The sequence below is a fragment of the Dipteris shenzhenensis genome, chromosome 14, assembly GCF_047967505.1.
Source record: "Dipteris shenzhenensis isolate YYH24624 ecotype China chromosome 14, Dip_SZ_1.0, whole genome shotgun sequence".
Classification (NCBI taxonomy): Eukaryota; Viridiplantae; Streptophyta; class Polypodiopsida; order Gleicheniales; family Dipteridaceae; genus Dipteris; species Dipteris shenzhenensis.
This window is the reverse complement of record NC_141609.1, coordinates 56448292-56475317: the sequence shown is the minus strand read 5'-3', so window position 1 is coordinate 56475317 and position 27026 is coordinate 56448292. Positions and strand designations below refer to the sequence as shown.

At 45.6% G+C, this 27026-nt stretch overlaps 1 protein-coding gene across 2 annotated transcripts; it reads right to left on the bottom strand.

The window, feature by feature from the left end:
- Positions 1-1512: 1512 nt before the first annotated feature.
- LOC147894867 (uncharacterized) lies at positions 1513-26831 on the bottom strand. 2 transcript variants are annotated; one of them, XM_087385262.1, is made up of 2 exons: positions 26619-26831; positions 1513-1958 (listed from the first exon to the last, which is right to left on the bottom strand). In XM_087385262.1, exons 1-2 carry the CDS (start codon positions 26731-26733, stop codon positions 1687-1689), a joined length of 387 nt encoding a protein of 128 aa, XP_087241388.1. In that variant the 5' UTR covers positions 26734-26831; the 3' UTR covers positions 1513-1686. The 2 variants fall into 2 exon arrangements, with proteins under 2 accessions (XP_087241388.1, XP_087241389.1); XM_087385263.1 differs by having other exon boundaries at positions 1513-1934.
- Positions 26832-27026: the final 195 nt, after the last annotated feature.

Here is a 27026-nt window from a genome sequence, read left to right as displayed (position 1 = left end):
GTGGACATCAAGCTCTACGTGTTTGTATCATGCATGTGCATCGAGCTCCACATAAATTCATATTTGTTGCATCATGCACGGGGGGGTTTGTACCACCTTCAAACATGTCACTTTTTTTTTAATTGTTTCCTACTGGTCTAGTCCTAGGTTAGTCCATTACGGACATGGCACTAGCCAATCTTGCCGCATATTTATCTATGCTACAGAGTGCTCTATTTGTGTGGAAAACCTATTGCGAGCTTGCATCAATCAACACATTATGCATCACATCGGCATTTCTGTCTATTTTTCCTATGCTTTTTTTTGTGTCAGTGTCGCATTGAGTACTGCTTCAGCTTTTTTTGGAATCTAGACATTCAATGGATGTTTTGATGCTTCATGAGCATACGCTGTCGGTAATAGATATCAAACGACACAACCACTTACTCCTAGGTCACCGGCGTAAGATCTAGTCCCCAATCCTTTAAAGAAGATTGAAGAAGTAAACATGCCAAGTTTTGTTGAGACAAGAACTGGATTTTACCATTCTCTTATAGACCAATGCAATACTAATAGGCATTTCAATCGAATCTAGCAAGAAGTCTACGAAGAAGATCTAGAGTGGATAAGAATTCTCTAGACGTGACAATGTTATCTTTGAGAATGAGGTCCGAAATCAATATACATCCCTAATTGATGGTCATCCTAGTATACAAAGAACCTATAATTTGATCAAGCGAGAATGAAAGGTCTCTCCCAACAATAGAGCTTTCAATGACCAAGGGCTACTTTTCAAAAGATTGGTGGAAAATTTATGTTCCCTACACAATAGTCATAACACTTTGCTATTGCACCTTAAATTGAACCAAGGAGCCCTAAGGTACTGATTGGAAAGGAAAATTACCTTCGAAGGAAGGATTTTCTCAACAAGCTGTAGAAAGCTTTGCAAATGCTTTGAGAGGAAATCCAAAAATGCATGTCCAATAACTTGATGTACGAGAGTGCACATGTTATGAGGTATTTATGGGAAGCAGCCGCATAGACTTCATGCATGTTTTAATCTTAGTTCAATAATTCAATGCTCATTTTTATAAATATCTACAGCCATTTCAAGGTACCTTGTTCTATCAAAAACTCAAGTTTCAACCGGCAAGTATACCTTTTAGCATGTCTTGGTCTTTTTCAAGCGGTATTTTGGTGTCTGCAGACCCTGCATGGTTTAAGGTGTGCATCTGAGGATGCAAATCTTTTTACAATACATGAAAGAATCTTTGGATCCTAGTCCCTAGTTTCTTTTCAAACATTTCTAGTAACTATGTTACAAGACCAAGCTCCAAAAACTAACCGCCATAATGTTTACTCCTAAAATAGAATCTTAAATGCAGCTATGTATTCTATCACTTAAGCTTTTTGTCCAAACCAATCAATCCCTTTTCAGCCATATCACTCAAGACACCAGTCCTGCAGCCTACCTTATACCAAAATAGGCTTGAAAGCATATGTAAAACCTATCACAAGGTTAAGATTTAGCAGGAATGCAAATTACGTGAAAATGGCATGATACATACTAAAGAGCCCCCAGTAATAACTGCAAATTGATCAAACATACATATTAAAGGAAGCTACCATCACTAAGCAGAAATCCACTTGACTTGAGAAATACTTGTCAATACCATGCTGCTGCTTATTTTCACATAAACACAAAAACTACAACCGTTCAGCTACCCTAGTTATAGATTCTGCAAGCTTCTCAAGCACTCCAACCAAGTTGTCACTGATAGCTTGACGCTGAATCCTATCTAGCTCACTATTCCGGTTGTACGCATCAATCTGTGCCTGTGCTGCCCTCACCAAAGCACTTTCCAAAGCCCTACTAGTGCTTTCCATAACAAAAGCTATAGTAGGTTCTTCTGTACGCCGCCGCCTCCTGCGCCCATAAACTTCATCTACCTGATCTGCTTGATCATCTCGAAACCCCCCTGACATGTCAAAAAGGCAGAAAATACTATATTAGTTTTGAGCAAAGTTCATTAAGTCAAGGAAAAATTAAACAATGATCGCATCTTTAAAAGAAGCAACAGGATTCCTTGAGAATTTCAAACCAATGTTTATCGTTGACTCTAAAGAAGGAAACGTAAACAGAATATCAGATGCACCCTGCACATCAATAACTCAGAGAAAACATGGTCCATTTTAGCAAGCATCCCACATTAGAGCATTTCAACCTTCAGGAGTCGATTCTGTCGAAACTCAATGCATTGCCTAGGTGCTGTTGCTTCTTTACTCTCATACTCCTTACGAAAGCAGTGAAATGTATAACAATCTGTCCGTCAAGTTGTGTATTATCAGCTGACATCCTTAGACTTGGCTGCAGTGTTACCAGCAGAAACATTTCGTGGAATGCGTTTCGCAAGATTAATTTAGAAACATCTCAAGAATTTGCTGTACTTTTGCCTAGAAACGTGTGAATTATTGTATACAATATAATTTATTATTAATATATAAATAACTACATAGACTCTCTCTCTCTCTCTCACACACACACACAAGTGAACACAAAAAGACAAATAGAGACATACTGTACACACAAACATATAATTATATACTCTCTGTCTCTCTCAAATGATAGATCTCAGAGACCCACACGCAGACTCTACAGTGCGCACACATAGACTACATAGAATAATAATTTAAATCAAGATTCAGCTTTCAAGTTTAATGCCAATTTGAAGATATGCAAGATTTTCCATGGATCAATCACCAAAAGTTCATGAATCATAACATGGTGTAATACATATAGGTAGCATTGAGTAATTAGCTGGGCTGCAGCATGCCCTACTCCAAGATCTGTTGTAATATCCTCCGCCTCATCACTGTGATCACCAGATAATGTGTCCTCTCCAGAAAAAGATGGAAAAATATCATCCTCAAACCAGTCCCTGACTCTGATTTGACTCCAACTCTGCAATGTTGGCCTCCTCGCTTCGTGGACTGCTCTTGCTAAGTGGGCTGCTCCAGCTCTATCTCATGAGACTCATCTGTGCCTCGACGCCATAAGGACGATGATGCTCAAGAAGCTGCATGTGGTCCTCCTTGTGGTCCTTGTGCTTGATGCTGATAAGTACGAACAGGCAAAGGAGCGTGCAGTATCCCATGGCCGATGTATGTGTAGCCTCTGTAGCAGCAAGTACACGTGGTACAGGATCTCGAGCAATCGAACATGTCTGGCATCAAAAATCAGAGCATATCCTATCACTGGAAGTCATAGGCATCATCGTTCTCTTGACTTCATTGAATCATAGACATATCAAGAGGTTTCACCTTCCACCGTCGAGACTAACTTGCTTTGGCCTTGACTCACTGCTACCAGATCCATCTCGGTATCTATACTTCTCAAGCAGACGTAGGTTGCCGTTTACATATACCAACCTATTGAGCTGCTCAGTGCTTAAGCTGACACAAAGTATAAAGAAGTCCATCTCAAGTTCACAGTTTTCAAAAGGTTATAGCTTATACAATATATTCAATAACTTGTTTCTTTTTTTTTTTTGTACGTCTGCACATATGCTCCATAAACTCAGAGCTAGATTGACTGCAATCTTGTGAGAGGATGCAGAGAGAGAGGTTTTGCATGTTGGAGTACAGATGATAACCTCCCCATCTGTGTGCCCTCATATGAGGAGAGCATGGGGGAGGTGGACCAGGGTATGTTAGGATTCATGTGGGAAAGAGAAGAGACTACCACACGGGCAGCTCTAATAGAAGGCAAGGCTGCCACATAGACAGCACATGGGCTGCCATGTGGGCAGCAAAGCAATCAAAGAAAACAAGACAGACCTGTACCTCGCTGCTTGGAGATATCTGCAATAGTTGCAGCAGCAGCAGCAGCTGGACCCTGCCAGGAAATGCCTCGATGACACATGGCAGTCTTTGGTTTGTCATCAACCTTAGTACAACCTGGAAAGTGGCCTGGAACAGACCCGTGATGACTAAGACAGTCTGTGTGGACCTTTTGCAGCAGATAAAGCTTGATCTGACAGCATAGGATGACTAGAGGAAGGCAGGTTCTGCAAACCCCTGTGTACAGAACACTGTAGGTGAAAGGGCAGTGATCTTCTACTCAGTCATAAACTTCATAAATAGCCACAATGCAAGCTTCACTCACTTCAACCACTTAGCAAAACTTAGAAACAAACTTCAACAAAGGCTAGAATGCCCCTGCTCAATGAAAACAGTACACAGTGCACCCACTGGCCCCAAATGCCTTGGCACCCCTTAAGGTATTTATTTAATGCTTCTGAATGGAAATGCTTTACAACGGGGGGTCACCCTTGCACTATTCTTCTCTGCAAATCCTCTACTTGTCTTCAAGGCATCTAATCCAAGTGCACCACTAGAATTCCAACTGGCAAGGCATACTCAAGCATCCACTTCTGATCTGACCCAACTGTGAGGCATTCAAGCATCTATACCACAGGCAAACTAAGCTCAAGGAAGCCTCAAGGCTATCACATGCATCCACACTATCCTTAGGCCTACCACAGGAACACCCTTGCCTCTGAGTGCTTGCTAGAACCTATAGGAGTCTTGAAAGGACTGCAAACAACACGCATGCACTGCAAAAAGCTGCAAAGCAAGAAAGAACAAGGAAAAACAGAACTTGGAACCAATTCCGGCTGAATATGGCAGAGGGGCGAGCTCCTTCCTCGCACCTATCCTCTGTCCAGGCTCCCCGTAGGGTGCAGGAGGCTTCCAATTATTGGGAGATGACAAAAATGAAGAAAGAGAACGGAGAGAATGCAAGAAAGAGTTGTAGAGGTCAACACGTAACCAGATCTGCCCGAAAGCCTCGACCCTGGGATTTGATGCCTCGACCCTGGGATTTGATGCCTTGATCTCCGTGCTCCCACAGTCCATACAGCAGCAGAGAAAGCTCCTCCTGCAGCCTGCACTGGTCTACAACAGCTCCAGAGGCCACCACGCAGCCAGAAACACGTGCAGAAAGGTCCAAAACAGCAAAAGACAACCTCGAGCACCTGCTAGAGGCAGCCGTACACGTTCGTACGAACTCCATACAGCTGTACGGACATCTGTACAACCTGTATGAAATTTTTCAAAAATACAAAAAATGACTTCTAGCACTTTCTAGAAGTGTGTACTAGCCGTGGAACAGCTGAAATAGGCTTAAAACAGCTGAAAACAGGCTTGAAATAGCTGAAACAGCTCAAACTGCACAAGAACAACTGAAAACGTCCAACACAATCTTCTCCTTCTCCCAAGCATGGAAGATGCTTCTAAGAGAGTGAGTGAGAGAGATGGTAGGTGGAGGGGAGCACATGCATTTGCATGCATGCCACTTGGCCCTTGATTAAAGTCCTAACCACCATACCAAGGACAATGTTGGTTGTCCTTGGGCCCAACTTTTAGACCCCTCTTTAAAGCCTTTGCCTTGCCCCTAGGATCTAGTGGTGCACCTAGACTTTGCCCCTAGGAACTTCTAGGAAGTGTGCACTCACAGCCAAACCATTACTACACTTAACCATGGTTAACCTTGGATTAAGCGTGGGTTTAGTTACAAAGATACTTTACTTCACTTTTCACGCCCCCGTGACAGTAGGAGCCTGGTAAGAACTGTACGGAGCTGGAGCATAAGTTTTAGGGCTAGATCAAGACCAAAAGATAGACAGGATGCCAACTTCACAATGGCTACTGGCTGGAGTGCAGCTCTGGCCAGCATCAATCCAGGAAAACAAACGGAGCAAAGAAGGAACAGCATGGTCCTACCAAGTGACCTGGTGGGTCTACAAACAGTAGACTGGTAGGTCAGGTCTAACAGGCCCACGAGTCAGCTATTCCAGTGTGGGTTTGGGGCTAGAAGACGAGCCTATAAAAGGGGCCCCTCTAGGGCTCGTTTGGTATCCATTTGTTGTGCAATTTGTGGAGCAGGTAGCCTGCCTCAAATGACTTGTCGAGGAGCACTTGGTGGAGCAAAGGATGGTGGCTGACTGCAGGGATCAAGCAGCACACAGGTCTTCACCATTGGCTGTCCTCAAGAGAAGCAAGGAAGACAAGATCACGGAGGAATCTTGTGCCTCACCATTGGCTGCATTTCAGAGTAGCAAGGAGGTCAAGGTTCCATAGCAAGCACTACCTTACAAGGGGCTGTCCAGGAGAACTAGTCGGAAGGTGTGTCTATAGGACACACTTACAAGGCCAACTCAAGCTCTAGGAGAGCACGCAAACCAAGTGTTTGGAAGTGCCACAGAGGTAGGAGAACAGCGTTTTGTATTTTCAAGGGTCCACATCTGCTGATAGAGGGTCACACAGTAAAAATAGCTTTTGGTATTGTGTCCACATTGGAAGGAAATATATATTGCCGGTTCTACATCTCCCTTATAAGCCTTGTCTAATGATTGTCTGCATATCCATGCATAGTACACATTACGGAAAGAAGTATGAGATTGAAATACACCACTGTGTCAATTTCTCAACTCTATAACTCTACTCTGGGTTGGTCTTCCGCTATGCATACCCTCTATTTGGTTCTCTTAACATGGTATCACAGAAGTTCACGAGTGGTTGGAGCTCCAAGGCAAGGACCTTGGACAAAGACACTTGATTCAAGCTTGGGACTCAGCTTCTACATCTGAAGGACCATTGCTCTTGCGAGAAGGAGGGCGACTCAAATTGAGACAAGTGTACTACATTTCTGCTTTATAACTTTTCATTTCATAATCATGGCCCCAGTTTTGGGGAAACGAGCAAATTGTATGGGATAAATTATCCTTGTGAAAGATGAATGTCCCGAGCCAATTGGTGGTAAGATCTACTTGGAGATTGCAATGGGAGTGAAGCTAAGCCACAAGCGACCACGACACTGACCACTACGACTACGCGCCGACGGTTATAGTACTTGTAGACCCTATAGCAATGAAGGATTGGAATGATGCGTGATGCAAAGGCCCTGGCCATTATTATTGGCACCATTGCGGACTCAATGCTCCTGTACATTTTGTTGGCGAACACTTCCTTGGCCACGTGGACCATATTGAAGAAAATGTACGAGGTAAATAACGACGCAAGGATTCTAGACCAAGGTGAACAACTTCATATTCACTACACAATGACAAGAAGTGCTTCTATTGTGATTTGCTAGGATAGTTTGCGAAGGATTGCAAGAAGAAGAAGGTGGATCAAAAGGAGGAGTCCTGTTCAAAATCACAGGAATTTGAGAATTCAGCTAATGTATATGCTCTGGGTACTTGGCTGGTATCACTGACATGAGGGAGAAGTCTTTCGAAAGACCTATGGTTTCAAGGTTAGATGAGAGTGGTGACATTGGAAGAAGCATTACAAAATTACACAATGAAGTTGGTTGTGCCTCTATTCAAAGCAAGCAAACAAGCTAGAGGACTTTCTAGTATGTGCATTATTTCATTATTGATTTGAACCTTAATAGCATGTTGTGCATATTCTGGTCTTTATGTTTCTCAAGTGATGAAAGAGTGGGGGGTATATGCCATTCCGGAAGGCAAAAGGGGAAATGTTGGTATTTCTTCAAAGCTCAAAAGAAAGATGCTAGAAGGTGGAAATGGTGAACTTGTTGAAGCCTTAGTGGTGAGAGCTCACTAGGAGCTTATGGTCAAGGTATGCTTGGGTTGGAAGATTTGCTTGGATCAAGCTCATTATTTGGATGCGGACCTTGCCAGAGGAAGGACAGATTGAAACAGACCTCGGAAGAATGATGCTTAAAAGATTCCAGGCTGTTCACTTATTGTAAGGGGGACAGCCAGAGGATGTTTGCATCTGGATCATTGGTGGGCCCAAGACTAAAGGTGGTGGTGCCACGTAGTGCTACCAATGTTGGACTTGTGTACCAGAATGGTTCTGCTGTGCAAGACTGAACTTGGAGGAGCAGGAGCCACATGCATGCACTCTCATGTATTCGTGATGTACTCTTATGTATCTGTGATGTTGATGGAGTATATGTATGCTTCTCATGTTCACTAGATGTACTCTCAAGTATCTATGGTGTCGATGCAGTATGCTTATGCCTCTCATGCTATGAGCGTAACATATCCAAATTCTCCACATCTCTAGTATCTGAATGGGATAATGCAACTGTTGCCTCTATGCCCTATTTTTGCTGTTCCATCAACACCTTAGCTTGAACGATATGATCCATGACCGTAGGATGGAGGAAGGATTGAATCTCTGCATATCTAGACAGACTACCTCCCATGTGCCAAGAAGATCCTAGGGAATGGCATGGCTACTCTTCGTACCACTGCCTCTCTCCCATAAAAAGTGTGCTCAAAGTTGAGCGGCTGATCCACTCAATGTCTCTGCACTAAACTTACATACCGTCTTCTTTGTGCCAAATCTGCCATATCTCTTATGAAAATAGTGTCCTGCCATACATCATGCCTTGTGCTTCCACTAGCACCTCTTGAGGCTGTGGTCATAGTTACGTTGAAACACCGAAACGGCGCATCAAAGACCCGAAACGCCGTTTCGGCCGTGCCAAACCCCCCGAAACGTGAAACAGCCCCGAAACGCGAAACGCAGTCTGAAACGGCGATCAGAAACGCCGAAACGGCATCTGAAACGCCGTTTCAGACCTAAAACGCGCCGTTTCGGATGCCGTTTCGGGTCTGACCTAAAAAGAGGGCAAAACCAAGAAAAAACACCACCCGCCGTCGTGTGTTTTCGCCCTTCTGCCTGCTGCTCTCCCCCCCGATTTCTTGCCCACCTGGTTCTCTCCCGAGTCTCGAGTCCCAGCCCTACAAGTGGCTGCTCTTTTGGACACCCGGCTTTGGTCACTGGTGAGCACATTTCCTTTCTCTATGCTTCTCTTGCCTCAAACATCTTGCTGTTTTTTTGCTGCAACCATTGATTCTTGGCTTTTCCCTTTGAAATTTGATCTATTGCAGCTTCTTCAAGTGCTCTTTTTGCTCATGGATATGGCTTCACAAAGCGTTGTCCCTCAGCAAGAGAAGGAGTTCACCCAATCGGATTATTGGTGGAGCCAAGTTGATTTGGTAGGCAAGTATGACTCCAAGAAAGGAGGAGCTCACAAGTTTAGATGCAGATGGTGTGGATTGGAGCGAGGAGGGAACCCTGATAGGGTCAAATGTCATCTTCTTGGCATTAAGGATGGGGGGATTGGGCTATGCTCCGTAATCTCACCACAAGAGAAAGAAAGGTTGCAAAGAGAGGTTGAAGTATTGCCCACTACAAAAAGGGCAAAGACAATGACTTCCACTGGTGTAGGAGCTTCTTCAGGTGCTCATGCAGCACGTGTTCAGCAGGCCATTGCATTTCGGAGTCCTCTTCCCTCTGCTACTATAGCTTCTTCTTCTGCGAGTGCACATGGAGCTCCTGCTAATATTTCTGCAACATCTCGATCTACTTCACATAGGCAGGACAATCTTTACACATCATGGCATCCGCAAAGGAAGGCACAAGTAGATGCAGCTGTGGCCCGATTTTTTTACTCCAATGGGATTAGCTTCAATGTTGCTAGATCACCCTACTTCAAAGAGATGGTGTCAAAAATCAAAACATTTGGATCCACATATACCCCTCCCACATTTGATGCTTTGAGGGGCAAGCTTCTAGAGGATGAGGTGGTGGCAGTTAAGCAAGCTATTGAACCTGTGAAAGAGAAATGGGTAAAGTATGGGGTAAGTTTGGTTGCAGATGGATGAAGTGATCTGCAAAGTCACTCACTAGAGGGTATCCTTGCATATTGTAGGGGATCTGCACTCTACATACACTCCATAGAGTGTGGAGTGCAACAAAAAACAGCACCTGTATTGATGCAAATGTGGGCAGATGCAGTGGAATATGTGGGGCCGTCTAATGTTTTGCAACTTGTTTCAGATGGGGAAAATACCAATAAGGCAGCAGGTGCATTATTGGAGCAAAAGTATCCTCATATCCAGTGGAGTGCTTGTGTAGCACATTGCTTGAATAATTTATTGAAAGACATTGGCAAATTGGATTGGGTCAAGAATGTTATTGACAATGGAAAAGAGGTGGTTAACTTCATCACACGACATAATTTTTCTCTTGCTTTGTACCGTAAATTTGCCAACAAGGAGCTTTTGAAGTATGCAGAGACAAGATTTGCATACAACTTTTTGATGCTTCGCAGGCTCCTTGAAATGAGACCTGCACTGAAACAAGTTGTGGCAAGCCCAGAGTGGGATGCATGGCCCACTTCTAGGCAGGCTCTTGGAATTTATTGTTATGACTTGTGCATAGGCAGTGATGAATTTTGGGCTGATGCATCTCACATTGTCGATCTATGTGTGCCTATGTGAAGCTACTTAACCGAGTTGATGGAGATATGCCTTTTCTTGGTAAGGTGTATGAGGAGATGGATCGGATGATTGAGAATATCAGAGAAATAGAAAAGGATCCCCAAAGGTTGAGAGAATTGGAAGAGTTGGCTGTGAGCAGATGGAATCAATATTACTCTCCCATGCATGCAGCTGCCTTTGTGTTGGACCCGAAGTTTCAACACAACGCAAGTGCAACAGAGTGATGCAGAGGTTGTTCGTGGTTGAAACCTCACTCTTCAAAAGATGGTGCCAACTCCTGATGGACGGCGGAGTATAAAAGACCAGCTTGCCAATTATCGCAATAAGGAAGGCATGTATGGATGGCCAGATGCACAGCATGATAGGTAATATTAACTCATTTTAATTTTCAGATTTTAGGAACTTGTAATTTGTTATTTAATACAAAATCAGAAATCTGAAATTTATGAGTTTTGGAATTTCAAATTTCGAGTTGGGGCTGTTACATGGTGGGAGGATTATGGAGCTGATTCCCCCGAGCTGCAAAAGCTTGCCATCCGCATTCTAAGCCAAGCTTGCACCTCCTCTTCTTGTAAGCGTTTGTGAAGTAGCTTTGCCCATATCCACACAAAGAAGAGAAATCGTCTGCGAACGCAACGGGCCAATGATCTTGTCTTTCTTAATGCAAGCTTGCGTTTGCTTAACAAGATGAGACACGAGTATACGCATGACAAATATATTGGATTTCATAGCCCAGATGATGCCCACTCACCTGATGATGATGATTTATTAGTAGAGGAGAATGATGATGAGGAGGAGGAGGAGGCAGAGGTTGAGTCTCAGGATGAGGATGAGGATGAGCTTATTATTTGATCATATATGATATGATCCTCGATGTAGCCTTTTTTGGGTTTCAGCTTTCTTTTTGTTACTATGACATTTGGGCTTTGAAAGCTGAATTACAATTTATGAATCATGATTGGTCTCTTAAATATCATGAATCATGAATCATTTTTCCATTTTGTAACTTGTTATAGGATTTATAAATTACCCCACCTTGTGTAATTGAAATTTGCATTGTGTGATTGGTAACTAGTTGAACAATGAAACTTGAATCTCCAAAGTTCAAAGTTACAATCAATATTAATGGTACTAGGTAGAGCTATAGCTTATTGTGCACTTTTTTTGAAGGTAGAGCACTCTAAATGTGTGTATGCATTACTCTAAACCCCCTTGATGATGTGGCGTTTCCCCGTTTCACCCCCTCTCAAAAATCCCGAAACGTTTCCGTTTCCGTTTCCCCGTTTCCCGTAACTCTTGCTGTGGTAGACTGTAGCTTGTAGGATTCAAGCCTCAAAAGAAGAATAGGAGAGAAGGCTTTGAAGCAAAGGAAGAAAATCGAGAAATGGAACGAAGAAGCAAGGAGAGTTCGGGCGCAAGGATGTGCTGCAGTCTGATGCAGGAAGGAGGAAGCTGTGGATGAGGAAGAGAGAGAGGCTTTTAAGGCCCAAAATGGAGAAGCTAGTGCAGTGACTAGCTGGCTGTCAAAACAGCCAGCCCGGCTTCATGAGAGGGAGGACTGCCATGTCCACCAAAGAGGAGAGGAGGCATGGCTGTGAGGCAAGGGAAGGTGAGGTCAGTGTGTGAGGGAATAGTTTCTGGCAGAAGATGCTGGATGGAGCAAAAAATGCCGAGCAGATGCGCAAAAGAAGAGGTGCGGTTTCAGTCATCACCTCAGTATGGGCTGCAGCTAAAGCAGCAGGAAGGCTAAGCTAACCTATGATCTTGGATTGGTTCTAGACTCTAGTGTTAGGGCGAGTCTAACTCTAGGTTTGAATTGACCTAGAGTTGACACTAGAGCTAACATGGATGAGGTTCAATCCCGTGGATTGGGCTAGTCCAAGAAAGTCATGGCTATTCCAGAATTAGCTGAGCTAATTAGGAAAAAGGGTGGCTTTAAGTAAAGTGAAGCTACTTCATGCATGAAGCCTAACTTTATGGCTTATTGCTAAAGATAGCTAGTACTAGGCCTATCAGTATGAGCCAGGGACTCAGTATTCAAGGTCCCAGAAGTAGGAGCCTTCTTTGGACGTACACCATTGGCGTGGTATGGTAGCTACAGGAAGGAGCATATGGTATGGGACGTGTTCTTACCTTGACGTTGGCAAGTTGCAGGCTTTGGGGCGGCTCAACGTATTGAGCCTTCTCTAGATGTAGACCATTGGCGTGGTATGGCAGCCACGAGAAGGAGCATATGGTATGAAACGCATGGTCTTACCTTGAGGTTGGCAAGTTTCAAGCTTGGGGTGGCTCAACGCATTGAGCCTATAGTTGGAATGTACGCTACTAGCTCAAACACTGTGGGTTGTTTTTCAGGATTGTCTCATGGTTTCAAGGACGTTGCCTTGGAGTTGTATCCTACTAGGGTCAAACGTTTCAATTATGTAGAGATTCGATCCCTCCTCCATCCTATAGTCATTGATCAAGTTGTTCAAGCTAAGCTGTCGATAAAGGTACCAAACATTCAGGTACAAGGGATGTGGAGGGTTTGGGTGTGTCACACCATGAGAGGCATGAGCGTACTATTGGAGATATCGTAGCCAAAGAGTATGAAGAAAGTTCTTGGAGACAAATAAAACAATACTGAAGACTAATGATAGCTGAAGAAGAAATATATATCACCAAAGGAACTCAATACAAGAGAAGGTATGAGAGAGAAGCTTTGGAGGGAGCAAACATCAGTCCTCCAGGGCAGCCAACTGTAGTGGACTTCTGCACTAGCTCCACAAGTTGGAACTGAACCAGATCTGGGACAGCAAACTGATGCAAGGGTTGCTGCAGATCTGGAGCAAAAAGAACAGTAGATGGAGCAGAGGTTGGGGCAGATCTAGAGCAGAAGTTGGGGGCAGATCTGGAGCAGAAGTAGGGGACAGATCTGGAGCAGGAAGGAGGGGCAGATCTGGAGCAGAAAGGAGGCAGGAAGGAGAGGCAGAGAGGAGGCAGCCAGGAGGCTGGAAGAAGAGGCAGAGAGGTGGCAGCCAGGAAGCAGGAAGGAGGCAGGAGCTCAGGGTGTGCAGGGACCTCAGGAGCAGAAGTGATGATTGAGCACCTAGGCCCCCCCCCTTTAAATAGAGAAGGGCAAGTCGGTCAACCAGCTGGTCGGCCAGCTGGTCGGCCCAGATCTGGCCGACCTGGCCAGTGTGGTTGGCCAGATTTTGACCGACCTGGTCAGTCTGGTCGGCCAGCTTTTGGTCGGCCAGATTGTGGCCAGTTTTGGCCTCCGATTCTGGGCTCTTCTAGGGCCTGTGTTTGACGAGGTTTTGACACAGTATTTTGGTTTTGATTTTCGTCCTGACAGAGATTCACCTGTGGCTTTTTACCTGTATTTTATCTTACCTTTGCGCCAGTTTGGCCTTTGATTATCCTGTCCTCTAGAGTTGGAGATTGCCTAGCTTAACACCCCCTCTCAATGTCCAATGTAGAAGGGAGAAGCAAAGAGTTGTTCCAGGGGTGATCTATCTTCTTCATCAGCTTTTTTTTTTTTTTTACAAGAGGGTTTTCATTTAGATGAAGATGCCTACAAAGTAGGTTTTCATCTTCACTAAATGCCCAGTAGTGATGGTACAATCAGAAAGGACAAAAAAGAAGAAGGAGGCGGTACACCAATCCCAAGCCGTGGGCGGGCTGAGATGCTCAAGAGTAGGTCGGTTAACCGGCTTGGTAAGAATGTCAGCATGATTATCGGCAGCTAGAACATATACCAATCGAATAGTACCTAATTCCACTTGCTCGCGAGTAAAATGAAAGTGTACGCCAACATGTTTGGTGTGGTTGGAAAAAATGGGATTGCCGGCGAGAGCGATGGCACTTTTGTTGTCGACGTAGATGATCGTTGGTTCTGTACAAGGAAAGTGTAGCTCTGCCAGAAACTGCCGGAGATATATGGCCTCTGTGGTACAATCATACAAGGCCCGGTATTCAGCCTCAGTAGAAGATCCAGCAACAGTTTCTTGTTTACGACTGGACCAAGAAACAGGTGCCGAGCCGAACGAGAAAATGTAGCCGCCATGAGAACGGCGATTGTCCGGGTCGCCAGCCCAGTCGGAATCAGTGTATCCCTGTAGTGTTAGTCCTGGTCTGAAATGTAAACCATAAGAGTAAGTACCACGTATGAACCGCAAGATACGAATACATGCATGCCAATGAGTATGCTCGGGTTCATTAAAGTACTGACTGAGAATGGAAACTGAGTAAGAAAGATCCGGACGAGTGTGAATGAGCCAGAGCAGCTTGCCAACAACCTGACGATAGAGATGTTCATCAAAGGGAGGAGAGACCAAGTCTTTTGAGAGCTTAATTGTGGGATCCAAGGGAGTGGCAGCTAGCTTAGGCTCGTGGGGAATGATCTGATCAAGGAGTTGAAGAGCATATTTCTGTTGAGAAACAAAGATGCCACCAGAATGCTGAACAACTTCCATGCCCAAGACCGAGATCGGTCATCTCGAATGTGGTGCTGAGTTGAGTTTTAATGAATTGAAGTGTGGTGGTGGTAGAGCCAAAAATAAAAGATCATCTACGTAAAGTAAGATAAAGCAGCCCCCCTCTGAAGATTGGTGTATATATAAATTCGGATCAAAAGGAGTGGAATGAAACCCATTAGTTTTGAGGAAGGTGTCTATTCGGTGGAACCACGACCGAGGTGCTTGTTTAAGCCCATAAAGGGCTTTGCGGAGATGGAATACCTTATTTTCATGGCCAAGAGGAGAAAATCCTGGTGGGGGAGCCACATAGACTTCCTCATCAAGGTAGCCATTGAGAAAGGCACTCTTGACATCCATCTGATAGATAGACCAGCTGTGATGAGCGGCTAGGGCGAGAAGAAGGCGAAAGGATGTTAATCGAGCAGTAGGTGCAAAGGTTTCCTCATAATCGATACCATGTTTTTGGCGAAATCCTTGCACTACTAAGCGAGCTTTGTACTTGTCCAGTGTTCCATCGGCTTTGAGTTTTGTTCGGAAGATCCACTTGGTTCCTATGACCTTTTTGTGACTGGGTCAATCGACCAAAATCCAGGTCTCATTGCGATCAATGCTCTCAAGCTCCTGTTCCATGGCACGATGCCACTCAGGATGTTAAACTGCTTCCTGCCAAGACCGAGAGAAGGAAGTTCTAAGGGAATAATCCCGGAATCCTTCATAGTTTGTCGATACCAGCATGGCAACGGGTCGTGAGAAGAGAATCGAGGAGAAGCAATGGGTGGAGAGAAAGCAGTTTCGGGGGGAGAGAAAGAAGTTTCGGGTGGAGAGATTTCGGAGGGAACGGGAGTAGATATGTCATCAGCAGAGAGAATAGAGGAATTTTTTAGAACATCTCTTTCATCGAAGACCACATCACGACGAATCAAAACTTTGTTTGTGCGAGGATCAAATAAGCGATAAGCTTTGGCTTCCGCTAAGTAGCCAACGAGAAGTAGAAGTTCAACACGAGATTCTAGTTTACCACGAGTATCATTGGGAGTATGAGTGTACACGCGGCATCCAAAGATGCAGATATGAGAAATAGAGGGTCGGTAGCCATAGAAGGCCTTAAAAGGCGTCATGTTCGGGATGGGCTGAGTAGGGCAACGATTAAGGAGATAGACAGAAGTATTCACAGCTTCTAGCCAGAGACGTTCAGGCAACTCGGCTACAAAAAGCATGGAACGGGTCATATTCATGACTGTGCGCTGTCCCCGTTCGACACGAGCATTTTGGGAGGGCGAATTGGGAGATGTAAGATGGCGTTGGATACCATGCTCGTGAAGGAACTGAGTGAATTCATGGGAAATGAATTCACCACCATTATCACTACGAGCAATCCCAATAGACTTTCCCGTTTGGTTCATGACCAATCGAGCCCAAGTAGCAAAGAAGGAAAAAGTATCAGACTTCTCTTTCATGTAGAACACCCATTGATATCGAGAGTAATCATCCACAATTAAGAAGAAATATTGTGAGCCATTCAATGAAGGGACAGGAGATTTGCCACTAATATCGAGGTGGATTAGACGCAATATCTCACTGGCTCGAGAAGTGGAATGAGAAGGAAAAGGAGTTCGGCTTTGTTTGCCTAATTGGCATGGACAGCAAATATCTCTGGCTCGCGATTATTTAGATAGGCCATCAACCAAATGATCCCGAGACATTTCATATAAAGAGTCATAGGACAAATGTCCCAGACAATAATGCCATAATCGTTCTCTGTCAGTTGGATCTTTCAGGGTAGCAAGACCATGAAGCCGATGAAACTCAGAGCCGGTATTGGAGGGAGTCTCAAGAAATTGAGTTATGGGGTACAAACCATGAGGTTGGGCTTCGCCCTGAGCTAAAAGGAGTCCCGATGTCTCGTCTATGATTTCGACATGCATCTTTGTAAATAGTACCGCGCAACCAAGAAGGCAAAGTTGATGGACGGAAAGAAGATTGACCCCTAATTAGGGGACATAAAACACTTGATCCAATTGAGCAAGATTGGGGCCTTTGTCGGTATCAAATGTGATTGAACCAATGCCATGAATAGTAGCAACAGAGTTATTGCCACAACGGACTCCCCCTGTTGCCGGTTAACGAGAAATGAAAAGATCATGATGAGGGGTCATATGATGAATGGCTCCACTATCCACAATCCAAGGGGCTTTAGAGCCACATGGAAGAGTATGAAATGCTGATCCAGATATGGATGGGGAGGAGTCAAGCTCGGTGATATGGATCAAGGCTTGAGAAGTGCAGTCTAGAGAATCTCCAGTGGACCAGTCAGACAGGCCTTCAGGAGTTATAAAAGGAGGGAATGGGGTAAAATGATTAGTGGCATGGCCCTGTGGTCTCCAAAGACCAGCGTTAGGTGGAGGAGGGCCACTCCTAGGGCGCCAATGAGGTGGCACAGGAGTCGTGGTGGGGGGCTATGGAAGAATGCCTTTGGCTTTGGAGCGACATTCATCATCAACATGCCCAACTTTCAGGCAATGCTGACAAAACCGATTCTTTTTTGGAAGGTTGTGCCAGGCGGGTTTAATACCAAAGGAGTTATTGGAGTTAGGAGTGGGAGAGGGCTTCCCGGAGCTGAGTTGATCTTTTTGAATCTCGGAGAGAAGAGCCCCCTCTGAAGCAGGAACACTATGTTTTTGGTGGACCTGAGAGTAAAGACGAGCATAACGCAAAAGTTGACATTCGAACTCATAAAAAGTAGGAAGAGAGGGTTGAGAAATGATTTGCTGCATAAAACTAAAATACTTGGGCGGCAGTTTGTTCAAAAAGAAAGTAACTTGGTCATCCTCGGATTTGGGAGGACCAGTTGTGGCAAATTCAGCAACTAACCGCCGGTAGTCTGCCAGTTTGACCTTGAGATCATCGTCAACAGTGATCTGGAATTGCTGGAGATCGTGGTCAAGATTGATGCGACGATCTCGGGCTGCATAGCGGTCAGTGAGATGTGCCCATCGCTCAGAGGCAAGGTCAAAATGCTGTAATTGAGAGTGAAATTCAGGCAAAAGACCTTGCATGATTTCGACAATGGCAGTGGCATTACGATGTCGCCACGAGCGAACTACCTGATAAGGATAAACATGAGGATCGGGTTGCGGTTCAGTACCTTGAACGGGTTCCCATAGGCCTTGAGAATCAAGCACATGGCGCATGAGATTTGACCATGTGGTATAATTAGACCCGTTAAAACGAGTCATATCAGTAAAAGCATGTTTGGCTGTTGCAGAGACAGGGTGAGAGGAAGAAAGGGAATGATAGGGAGGCAACTGGTGGAGGCATGAGAGAATTCAGAACAGGAGCGGAGTGAGAAGAAGGGAGAGGTGGCACCACTGGAGGAACAAAAGGATTCGGAGAAGGTCCTGAGGGAGAGGGATAAACATGAGAGGCAGGATATGACATGAGAGGGGAAAAAGGGACAGCGCGAGAGATAGAGGGAAATAAACTATAGGAGCCCAGTGGCATGGGAGAAGATGGAGGATGAGAAGCCACTGGAGGAAAGATGGCAGCGGAAGATATGAGAGGGATGGGAGGGAAGGAAGAATGAGAACCGAAAGCAAACTCATTGTCTGACGCATTTCTCCTTTCTCATCTACGAGTGTTCACATGCATGTATGGATCTGTGTCCTCGTGATTACTCGTTCCTATGCCTTGCATAACAGATGGAGTTGCACCAAGGGAATAGGGCAGCATACCTTGCACTGATTCTTGTGGGATAGGCACTGTCGAATAACCCAATGTTCTCATGCCGGCCTGTCCTCTTTCGTCAGGGTATACTTGTTCTTCGTCGGCACCGAACTTGAGATGTTGCTCTGCTTCTTCTGAGTTGAATAGAGGTCATTGTTGACGTATCGGAGAAAAACATGGAGAAGTAGAAGCACGAGGTGTGCGGGTACCCGCTTCAAGTTCCTTCCATTTCTGAAATTCAGCAAATTCTTTAAAGAGTTTGGAGAGGTATTCATCACCTTCGATCCTTGCAGACTCTCTCTCGACATTTGCCGAGGGTGGTGGTTGAATAGAGGTCGATTCAGACTGAGATCGCTTTGGGGAAGAAGGAGAAGACATCTTCAGTTGATGATCTATCTTCCAAGCTTTCCAGGTCAAAGCTCAGGTGTCGATAGGCACACCTTGCTCTGATACCATATGAAGAAAGTTCTTGGAGACAAATAAAACAATACTGAAGACTAATGATAGCTGAAGAAGAAATATATATCACCAAAGGAACTCAATACAAGAGAAGGTATGACAGAGAAGCTTTGGAGGGAGCAAACATCAGTCCTCCAGGGCAGCCAACTGTAGTGGACTTCTGCACTAGCTCCCATTTTACATCCATCTGAAACACGGGCCAACTTCCCTGGGCAGCTAAAGCCAAAACACTGCGAATTGTGATTAGTCGAGTTGTGGGAGCAAAAGTATCCTGATAATCAAAACCATGTACAAGTGCGAATTCTTTTGCCACGAGCCGAGCCTTGTACTTATCTAATGTGCCATCGGACTTGTACTTAGTCTTGTACACCCACTTGATGTCAATTACCTTGCGTTTTGGTGGTCGATCCACAAGGTCCCAAGTGTTGTTCTTCATTATGGAGCCATACTCCGACTGCATAGCCTCCATCCACCTATCATCACCATATGCCTCTTCAAGACACTTGGGTTCTTCAGCACGGATCACCTCTGTCATCAAAGCGTAGTTGACCAAGTGTTCCTGCGCCCTTCTTTGCTCCTCTAATCTCTTGGACCGGCGGTGTTCGGATGGTTCCTCCTCAATGGCTGGAGGTTCTCTCCCATCCAAAAGCTGCTTTACCCACTTCAGGAATGGCCGTTGCCGTTGTGGTTCTGCAGGCTCTTCTTCCTCTTCTTTATCTTGAATCCTCTCAAGCACCGTTGGGGGAGTTCGGTCTGCTGTTGGTGGTTGTACTGAATGGATATCCTGGTCCTGGTTATTTAGGAAGGAAGCATCCTCCTCCATTTGATGTGGCTGTTCTGAGAAGACCACATCGCGACTTACTATTACCTTCTTGGTAACAGGGTTATAGAGACGGTAACCCTTCGCCTCTTCACTGTAGCCCAAGAAAATACACTTTTGGCTCTTCGGTTCCCATTTGGTCCTATTAGCATCAGAAACATGCACAAAACAGTCACATCCAAAAACTCTGAAATGTGTAGCTGAAGGTTTCTTACCAGAAAAGGCTTGCAATGGAGTCATCCCGTTCACAGCCTTCGTGTAGCTACGATTCAGAATGTAAACTGCCGTGTTACATGCTTCAGCCCAAAAAGTCTTTGGCAAATCTTTCCCTTTAATCATACTCCTGCCCATTTCGCAGATGACGCGCATCTTGCGTTCTGCTACTCCATTTTGCTGTGATGTATATGGCGAGAGTTTCTGCCTCTTGATCCCGTGACTTTTGCAGTAACTTTCGAATTCACTTGATGTGAACTCTCCACCTCTGTCTGATCTCAACTTCTTCACCTTCCTCCCCGTTTCTTTCTCGACCATTACATGCCATTCCTTGAACTTACTAAAAGCCTCGTCTTTAGTCTTCAAGAAGTATATCCATATCCTTCTACTGTAGTTGTCGATCAGCGTCATGAAGTAGTAGGAACCACCCAAAGCTTCCATCTCCATCTTTCCGCAGAGGTCCGTGTGAACGAGCTCTAGAGGAGTCTTTGCCCTGCTGGCCTCTTTAGGAAAGGGCTACCGATGCTGCTACTCCATTTTGCTGTGATGTATATGGCGGGGGTTTCTGCCTCTTAATCCCGTGACTTTTGCAGTAACTTTCGAATTCACTTGATGTAAACTCTCCACCTCTGTTTGATCTCAACTTCTTCACCTTCCTCCCCGTTTCTTTCTCGACCATTACATGCCATTCCTTGAACTTACTAAAAGCCTCGTCTTTAGTCTTCAGGAAGTATATCCATATCCTTCTACTGTAGTCGTCGATCAGCGTCATGAAGTAGTAGGAACCACCCAAAGCTTCCATCTCCATCTTTCCGCAGAAGTCCGTGTGAACGAGCTCTAGAGGAGTCTTTGCCCTGCTGGCCTCTTTAGAAAAGGGCTACCGATGCTGCTTGCCCATCATGCAAGCTTCACATACATCGAGCAGATCTGTAATTTCTGGTAGGTCTGCAATCATTCCACTTTTATGCATCTCCTTTAAAGAACTAAGGTTTAGATGACCAAACCTCTCATGCCACAGCTTAGTGTTCTTCACATCGGCTCGAGCACTGAAAGCTGAGAGTTCGTAGATGTTGCGCCGTGTACCTTTACCAACGACCTTCCCTTGAGGATCCAAATCTGTGCACCATTCTTATCGAATTGAACTTTGAGGTCCCGATCCGTGATCGAAGAAACGGACAACAAGTTCCTCTTGATATCTGGCACATAAAGAACATCGGACAACTGTTTTACAACTCCATCTGACTTGAGAGCAATCGTACCTTTTCCTTTTGCTAGACATTTTGCATCATGTCCGGCTGCTACCAGGATGTCATTCCCTACCAGCTGTAGAGAGGTATACCAATCCTTCCGACTAGTCATATGGCGCGATGCACCACTGTCAATAATCCAAGGTTCATCCGCAGGTACATGAACTGCCTCTGTGCAAATCTCCTCAATTGCTACGAACAGCTCTATTGGTACAACCTGCGCGTTTTTGTTGGACTCTTTCTTTACTCCGTTCTTCTCATCTACAATCTTCTTCCAACACTCATTCTGCTTGTGTCCTGCCTTGTTGCAATAGAAGCACTTGATCTTCTTCTTTCTCTTTCTATCATCAGAAGATGGGTTACCAGAGTCCTTACCCTTACCTTTCTTTGATCCAGTCGAGAAAGCCGAATCTTCTCCATTCCTCGTCTTCTGACGCATCTCCTCCTCCAGAAGCATCGCACTGAAATCCTCAAAGTTGAGGGACGGATTTCTGTTCTGCGTATTCAGCGCTGTAACAAGACCGTCGTACTTTGGTGGGAGAATCCGTATGCACCTTCGTGCTAGATTCTCGCTAATGATGGTAATGCCAATCGCAGTCATCTGATCGCGCAGATTCTTCACCTTGGTGATGAACTTCTCTGCGGCTTCAGACTCAGATAGTTTCTCGTTCGCGAGTTGAGTCTCCAGATTCTGAATCCGCGTCTGATTCGTGATCTCGTACTGATTTTTCAAGACCGTCCATGCCTCCTCCACTGTGGTGACGTGTTGAATTAACACCATGACGGAATCACTTACACTGTAGACAATAGAACACAGCGCATCTGCGTTTCTTCTTGTCCACGCGAGAATCTCATCCGCAGTTGGTACTATCTGTTGTCTTGCATTGGCTGGATCCGGTCTCGCAACCAGCTTCACGTCCACCCCAGTAGCAGTATCCCAAAGCTCGTATGCGCTTAGGATGGTCTTCATCTTGAACAATTATAGAGCTTTTGCAAAGCTACATTCATAGCAGATGGCAAATGATGTACCTCAGACTCACACAGTTCCAAACATGTGTGTGAGGGTTGTCTTTTGGGTGAGATGCATCGATTTCCTTTTCAAAAGAATTGTCCCAAACTCTCACAAAGGAAATTGCATTTTTTGCTTTGCTGTCTGGTGCTGCCACCTACACGCAAGTTCAGACAATCCAAGGAGACGACTTTGGGTGCAATCAGCACCTCTAATGCTCAGCCCACAAGGTCCCTTTCTCTACACCAAGCAGCCTAATCAGTTCGCGGCTGTTTGGACAGGAACCTCGGACTTCTGAGGCACGTTTGGAGTAGCCTTTGAAGGCGATTTGTAGCAGTTCTTCTATGCAGTTCAACAGGGCTGTTTGTTCCAGGTTCTTGGCAGCAATTTCAGGGCAGTCTGCCCAAGGCCAGGACAGCCAGCGGGCCAGCACAGCCAGCGGGCCAGCAGTGCTGCAGCAAAGGTTCACGGCATGGACAGAAAAAGGCGCAGCGCAGGGTATTGTTTCGAGCCATATCCTTACTTGCATCGGGCATGAATGAAACCATCGCCTGTGTCTTGTTCAAGATCGTATAGATCCAGGAACTGTTGGTTATTGCCAGGATCAACAAGAGGAGTACGAGGTTTGGAATAGCTCCATGGGTCCCCCGTGTACGAGCAAGGAGGACAAACGCAACGGCAATAATTATGCTCATTGGAGGCTCAACATGAAATTCTGGTTTGTCCATAAAGGATTGTAGCAGCTTGTTCAAGATTATAAACGATGGCTTGAACGTCCCAAGAGCTCAATCAATCGGAATGCTGACCGAGTTCCAAGAGGAGCTCAAGATTGGTAGGATTGGGATTTGAAGGCCCATTCAGCTTTGGTCAGGACCATCACGAAGGAGGTTTCTCTGGAGATTCAAGCACTAGAGAGTGCATCTGAGGTCTGGTTTATGGCCCCAACTGATGGTCGGGTTACGCTGACCTAGATGTCGAGTCAACTGATGAGGCTGGTCAATTGACTGGCACTAGGTCAGCTAGTTGGCTGCCCCTGGGTTGGTCTACATGGCACGCTATTTATAGCCCTACCCACTCCGCTTTACAGCATCTCTTTTGGAGCATCTCTCTCCTCCTCTACTGGTGTATTCCCTTGCTATATATACGGCAGGAGGAGCTGTTGGATTCAGAGTTTGTAGATGACATGGTCTTGTATGTGGACGGTTCAGCAGCAAGCCTCGAGGTAGTTAGGGGAGCCTTGGATATATATTGCGCAACATTTGGGGCTAGGGTCAACTGGACCAAAGCCGTTGTTTCCTTATAGTGACAAAGGAGGTCTACGAGGTCTGCGACTAGGGGGCAGCCAGTGGCTCTTGGTGGATTTTGCGAAGACAGACAGACGAGATACCTTGGTTGCTAGGTGGGTATGGACATTTCAGCAGAGCATAATCTCAATGAGGCCTACAATCTAGGAGCGCAAAAAACTGCACTTCAGCTACAAAAAGAAAGAGAGAGGGGGCCAGGGACAGCCATATTGCACTGAGCAAGAGAGGAAGAAAGCCTCGTCCGTCATACAAGGCCGAAACTCATCTGATCAATTTGTCTGAGAAGCCTATGCTCTGCATGGTGCCCTCCAAAAAAGACCACTCCACCTTGTCATAAGCCTTCTTAAAATCCAAGAGAAGAATAGCAAGAGGCTGCGACTCCTCCCTAGCCCATTCCAATGCCTCCCATGAAGTGAAGATGTTGTCCAGGGACCCGGCAAAAACTGTCTGCATGTCATAAATGATGTCCACTAGATGGGACCGCAACAGCAAACTCAAGACTTTGGCCAGGATCTTGTACGCAGTGTCTAGCACAGTAATCAGTCTCCATTGGCGAAGATCAGCCCTATCTCCCCCTTTGAGATCAAACATATACAACCCCAACTCACAAACTACGGAAGAGAACCTAAATCAAAAACCTCCTAAAAGGCCAAGCGTAGTAGAGTATAAATATATTCCCAGAAGACCTAAGAAAAACATTGTCAAGCCATCCTCTCCACGGCCTTGAGAGCCTCCCATAGCTCCTCATCGGCGAAAGGATCTTCCACTACTTGCTCAATGCACAAACATGGGCCCAAGCCACCTCTAGGGCTGCATGGACCTGTGGACCTAGAGTGACTCCTCCTTGGACTGAAACAATAGCTGATAAAGTTTGTGGCCATCTCTAGAATCTCTTACATATCAAGGCACGTCTGCCCACTCACCTCTCTTAGTCTCTCCGTTTGTGTCCCTATTGATCAAGGCCCAATGGTCTAGAAAAACAGTCTAGTCATCCTATCACCCTAATGTCCCCATTGTGCCCTGGATGAGTGATAAGAGAACTCTACTTGACAGATCTCCGTATCCCAAAGGTCGAACCTCGCACACTCATACCACTCTGCAAGCCACTAGGAGCCTGAGTACTACTCCCTGAGATGCTTGTTGGAAGTCAGGTCTCGACTCAATGGTCTCTGGTGGGATCTCGGGCTACTATTGAATCCCTATGATAGCCTGTTGTGCCTCACCCTACTGCCCCACAGCATCGAGAATGCGAAACCTATTCCGAAGGAGTTCTCAACAAGGTTACTATGAAGCACGATGGGGAACGATCAGACATCGTGATACCTCATAGAATGCATGTGGCTTCCCCTCGATGCATCGCTCAATTACCCACATAAAAGCAATCCAACCTCTCCAAGAGTCCATTATGCCGTCATTGCCACCAAGAAGTCTAGAGAACTCCACCTCACACCAAGGGTCGGAAGATCCTGTGGAGGAGGGCAAGCGATTATCGCCAAAGCGATGGGGCCTCCAGAGTCCTACTGTGCAGGTGCCTAGGTATTTGGACTCTAGTCACTGGAGAGTCTGCTAGAACAACAAAAAAGGTCTCATACTCCGGGGTCTGAGGATGGCCGGCGTGGACATCCTCTAATTGCTTAGATTAGACTGGAAAGCTGTCTCTCGCTCGGCCCTCGAGTCTAGCACTTCACCTGCAATTTTTCAAAGCCTTCATGTTAGGGTTCTTGTGCTCCACCCCAGTCCAAGCCCCTCAAAGGGCTTTACCCAAGGCCTTTGGGACTCCATGTGCAAACTGGCCGAATGTTGTGCTCTCTCAAGCGCGTTGTCGTCTACTACCCATGAGGTTGAGGAGAAGCCCTACCCCTCCAACAATCATGTGCAAAATGTTCCATAAGTATACGCCATAAACACTGCTCTGCAAACCTGAGATCTCAACGCACTGTCTTAACTCTCCACCATTGAGAGTCTCAAGAAGGATCTCCTCTGGTAGGGTCTCTGGACACCCAACTATCATGTGCTACCACTGACGCTGATGTCTGAGGTGAGGACTCAATCACCGTGCTAAAAGCTCTCCCAATAGAATGAAGGATAGTCTGATACTGTACCAAGAGGCCTGAGAAGGGGCCGCCACGAGAAGGGAGGCACGTGATGAGTCGAGTCCATGTCGTCAAATGTGAACCCATGGTACCACAAGATGAAGCACACAAGGTGCGGACCAAGGAAAAGAGTCATGGCGGTATTGGGGGAGAGGAGGAAGACCCCCTCCCATAGATGATGACCTCCTAGATGTGGCTACTCTTAGTGCAGACAGGATGGGAGCCACTCAATTAGAGAAGGAAGACCCCCTCCCATAGATGATAACCTCCTGGATGTGGCACTGCTCCCATGACTTAAAGTGCCTGGAAGTAATCTATTTTAAATTTGAAGTGCATAGGAAGAGACACCTCTAAAGATGGAGGATACTACTGTTTCATAGCATGGTTACTGCCAAGGTGATTTTGGCCGTTCTCCGTTATGATCATGCTCTCCTGCTTGGATATTACATGTCTCAGCAGGAGATGCAGATGCAAGAGCCACTGCAGAATGCATTTTGCATCTTCCATTGGAAAGCAGGCAAGCGAGGTGTGGGAACCACCAAGGAGTCCATAAAGTTGCAAGGTGGGGTAAAAGCTTCAAATATGGGTGAGTACTTCGAACGTAAACTTTTTTACGTAAACCATGACCTCACGTGCATTAAGCGACAATGCCTAATGCAAGCAATATCAATTCATTCACAGGGTTGCTCGCAAAGATTAACTACCTTCGAAACCGATGCGTCATTCCCAGTCCTGCGTCTCTTCAGGCTGCTCCCTGTGAGGTCTGATTATAATCAAATTAACCCTGATCCCGAAAAGAAAGCGGAAAAAACTGGGGCGTTCAGGAACACATCTACAAAGGCAAAGAAAACGCGTTCGCCCTTTTTTCTCCAGTGCTTTTTTACTATTGAAGACATACGAGACAGTGGGTTGACCGTTAGACTAGAAGGCAAGAAGGACTAAGAACGAAAAGAATAGCCTGCGTAAGGCAAGAAGATAGCGACCTTCCTCAGCAACACTGGAACCCGTCTTGAGGTCACAATCGCGCATGTCTCCTCCGCGGGAGATGGAGTTGCTAAAGAAGTAGCCTTCTTCAGCTGCAGCTGCGTTGGAGCCCATGCTCAATCTCCAAACCGGCCAGAGTCAAAAGTACGCAATCCTCCAACTACCTTTGTGTCCTTTCTTCCTTCCAAGGACTCGATTGGTTAGTGTTTCTCTCACCGCACACAATTCGGCAAGAGGGAGTATCCAATAAAAATGAAGAATGTATTTCAATTAACTAGGTTGCAGCAAGGTACAATTACCCAATCAAGTGATGGCAAGAAAAAAAAATGCAATTATCTCCCTCCTTACAATTTGAGAGAAGAATGAATTAAAAAGTATGCTTTTGGGTCAAATTTGGAAGGAGTGTT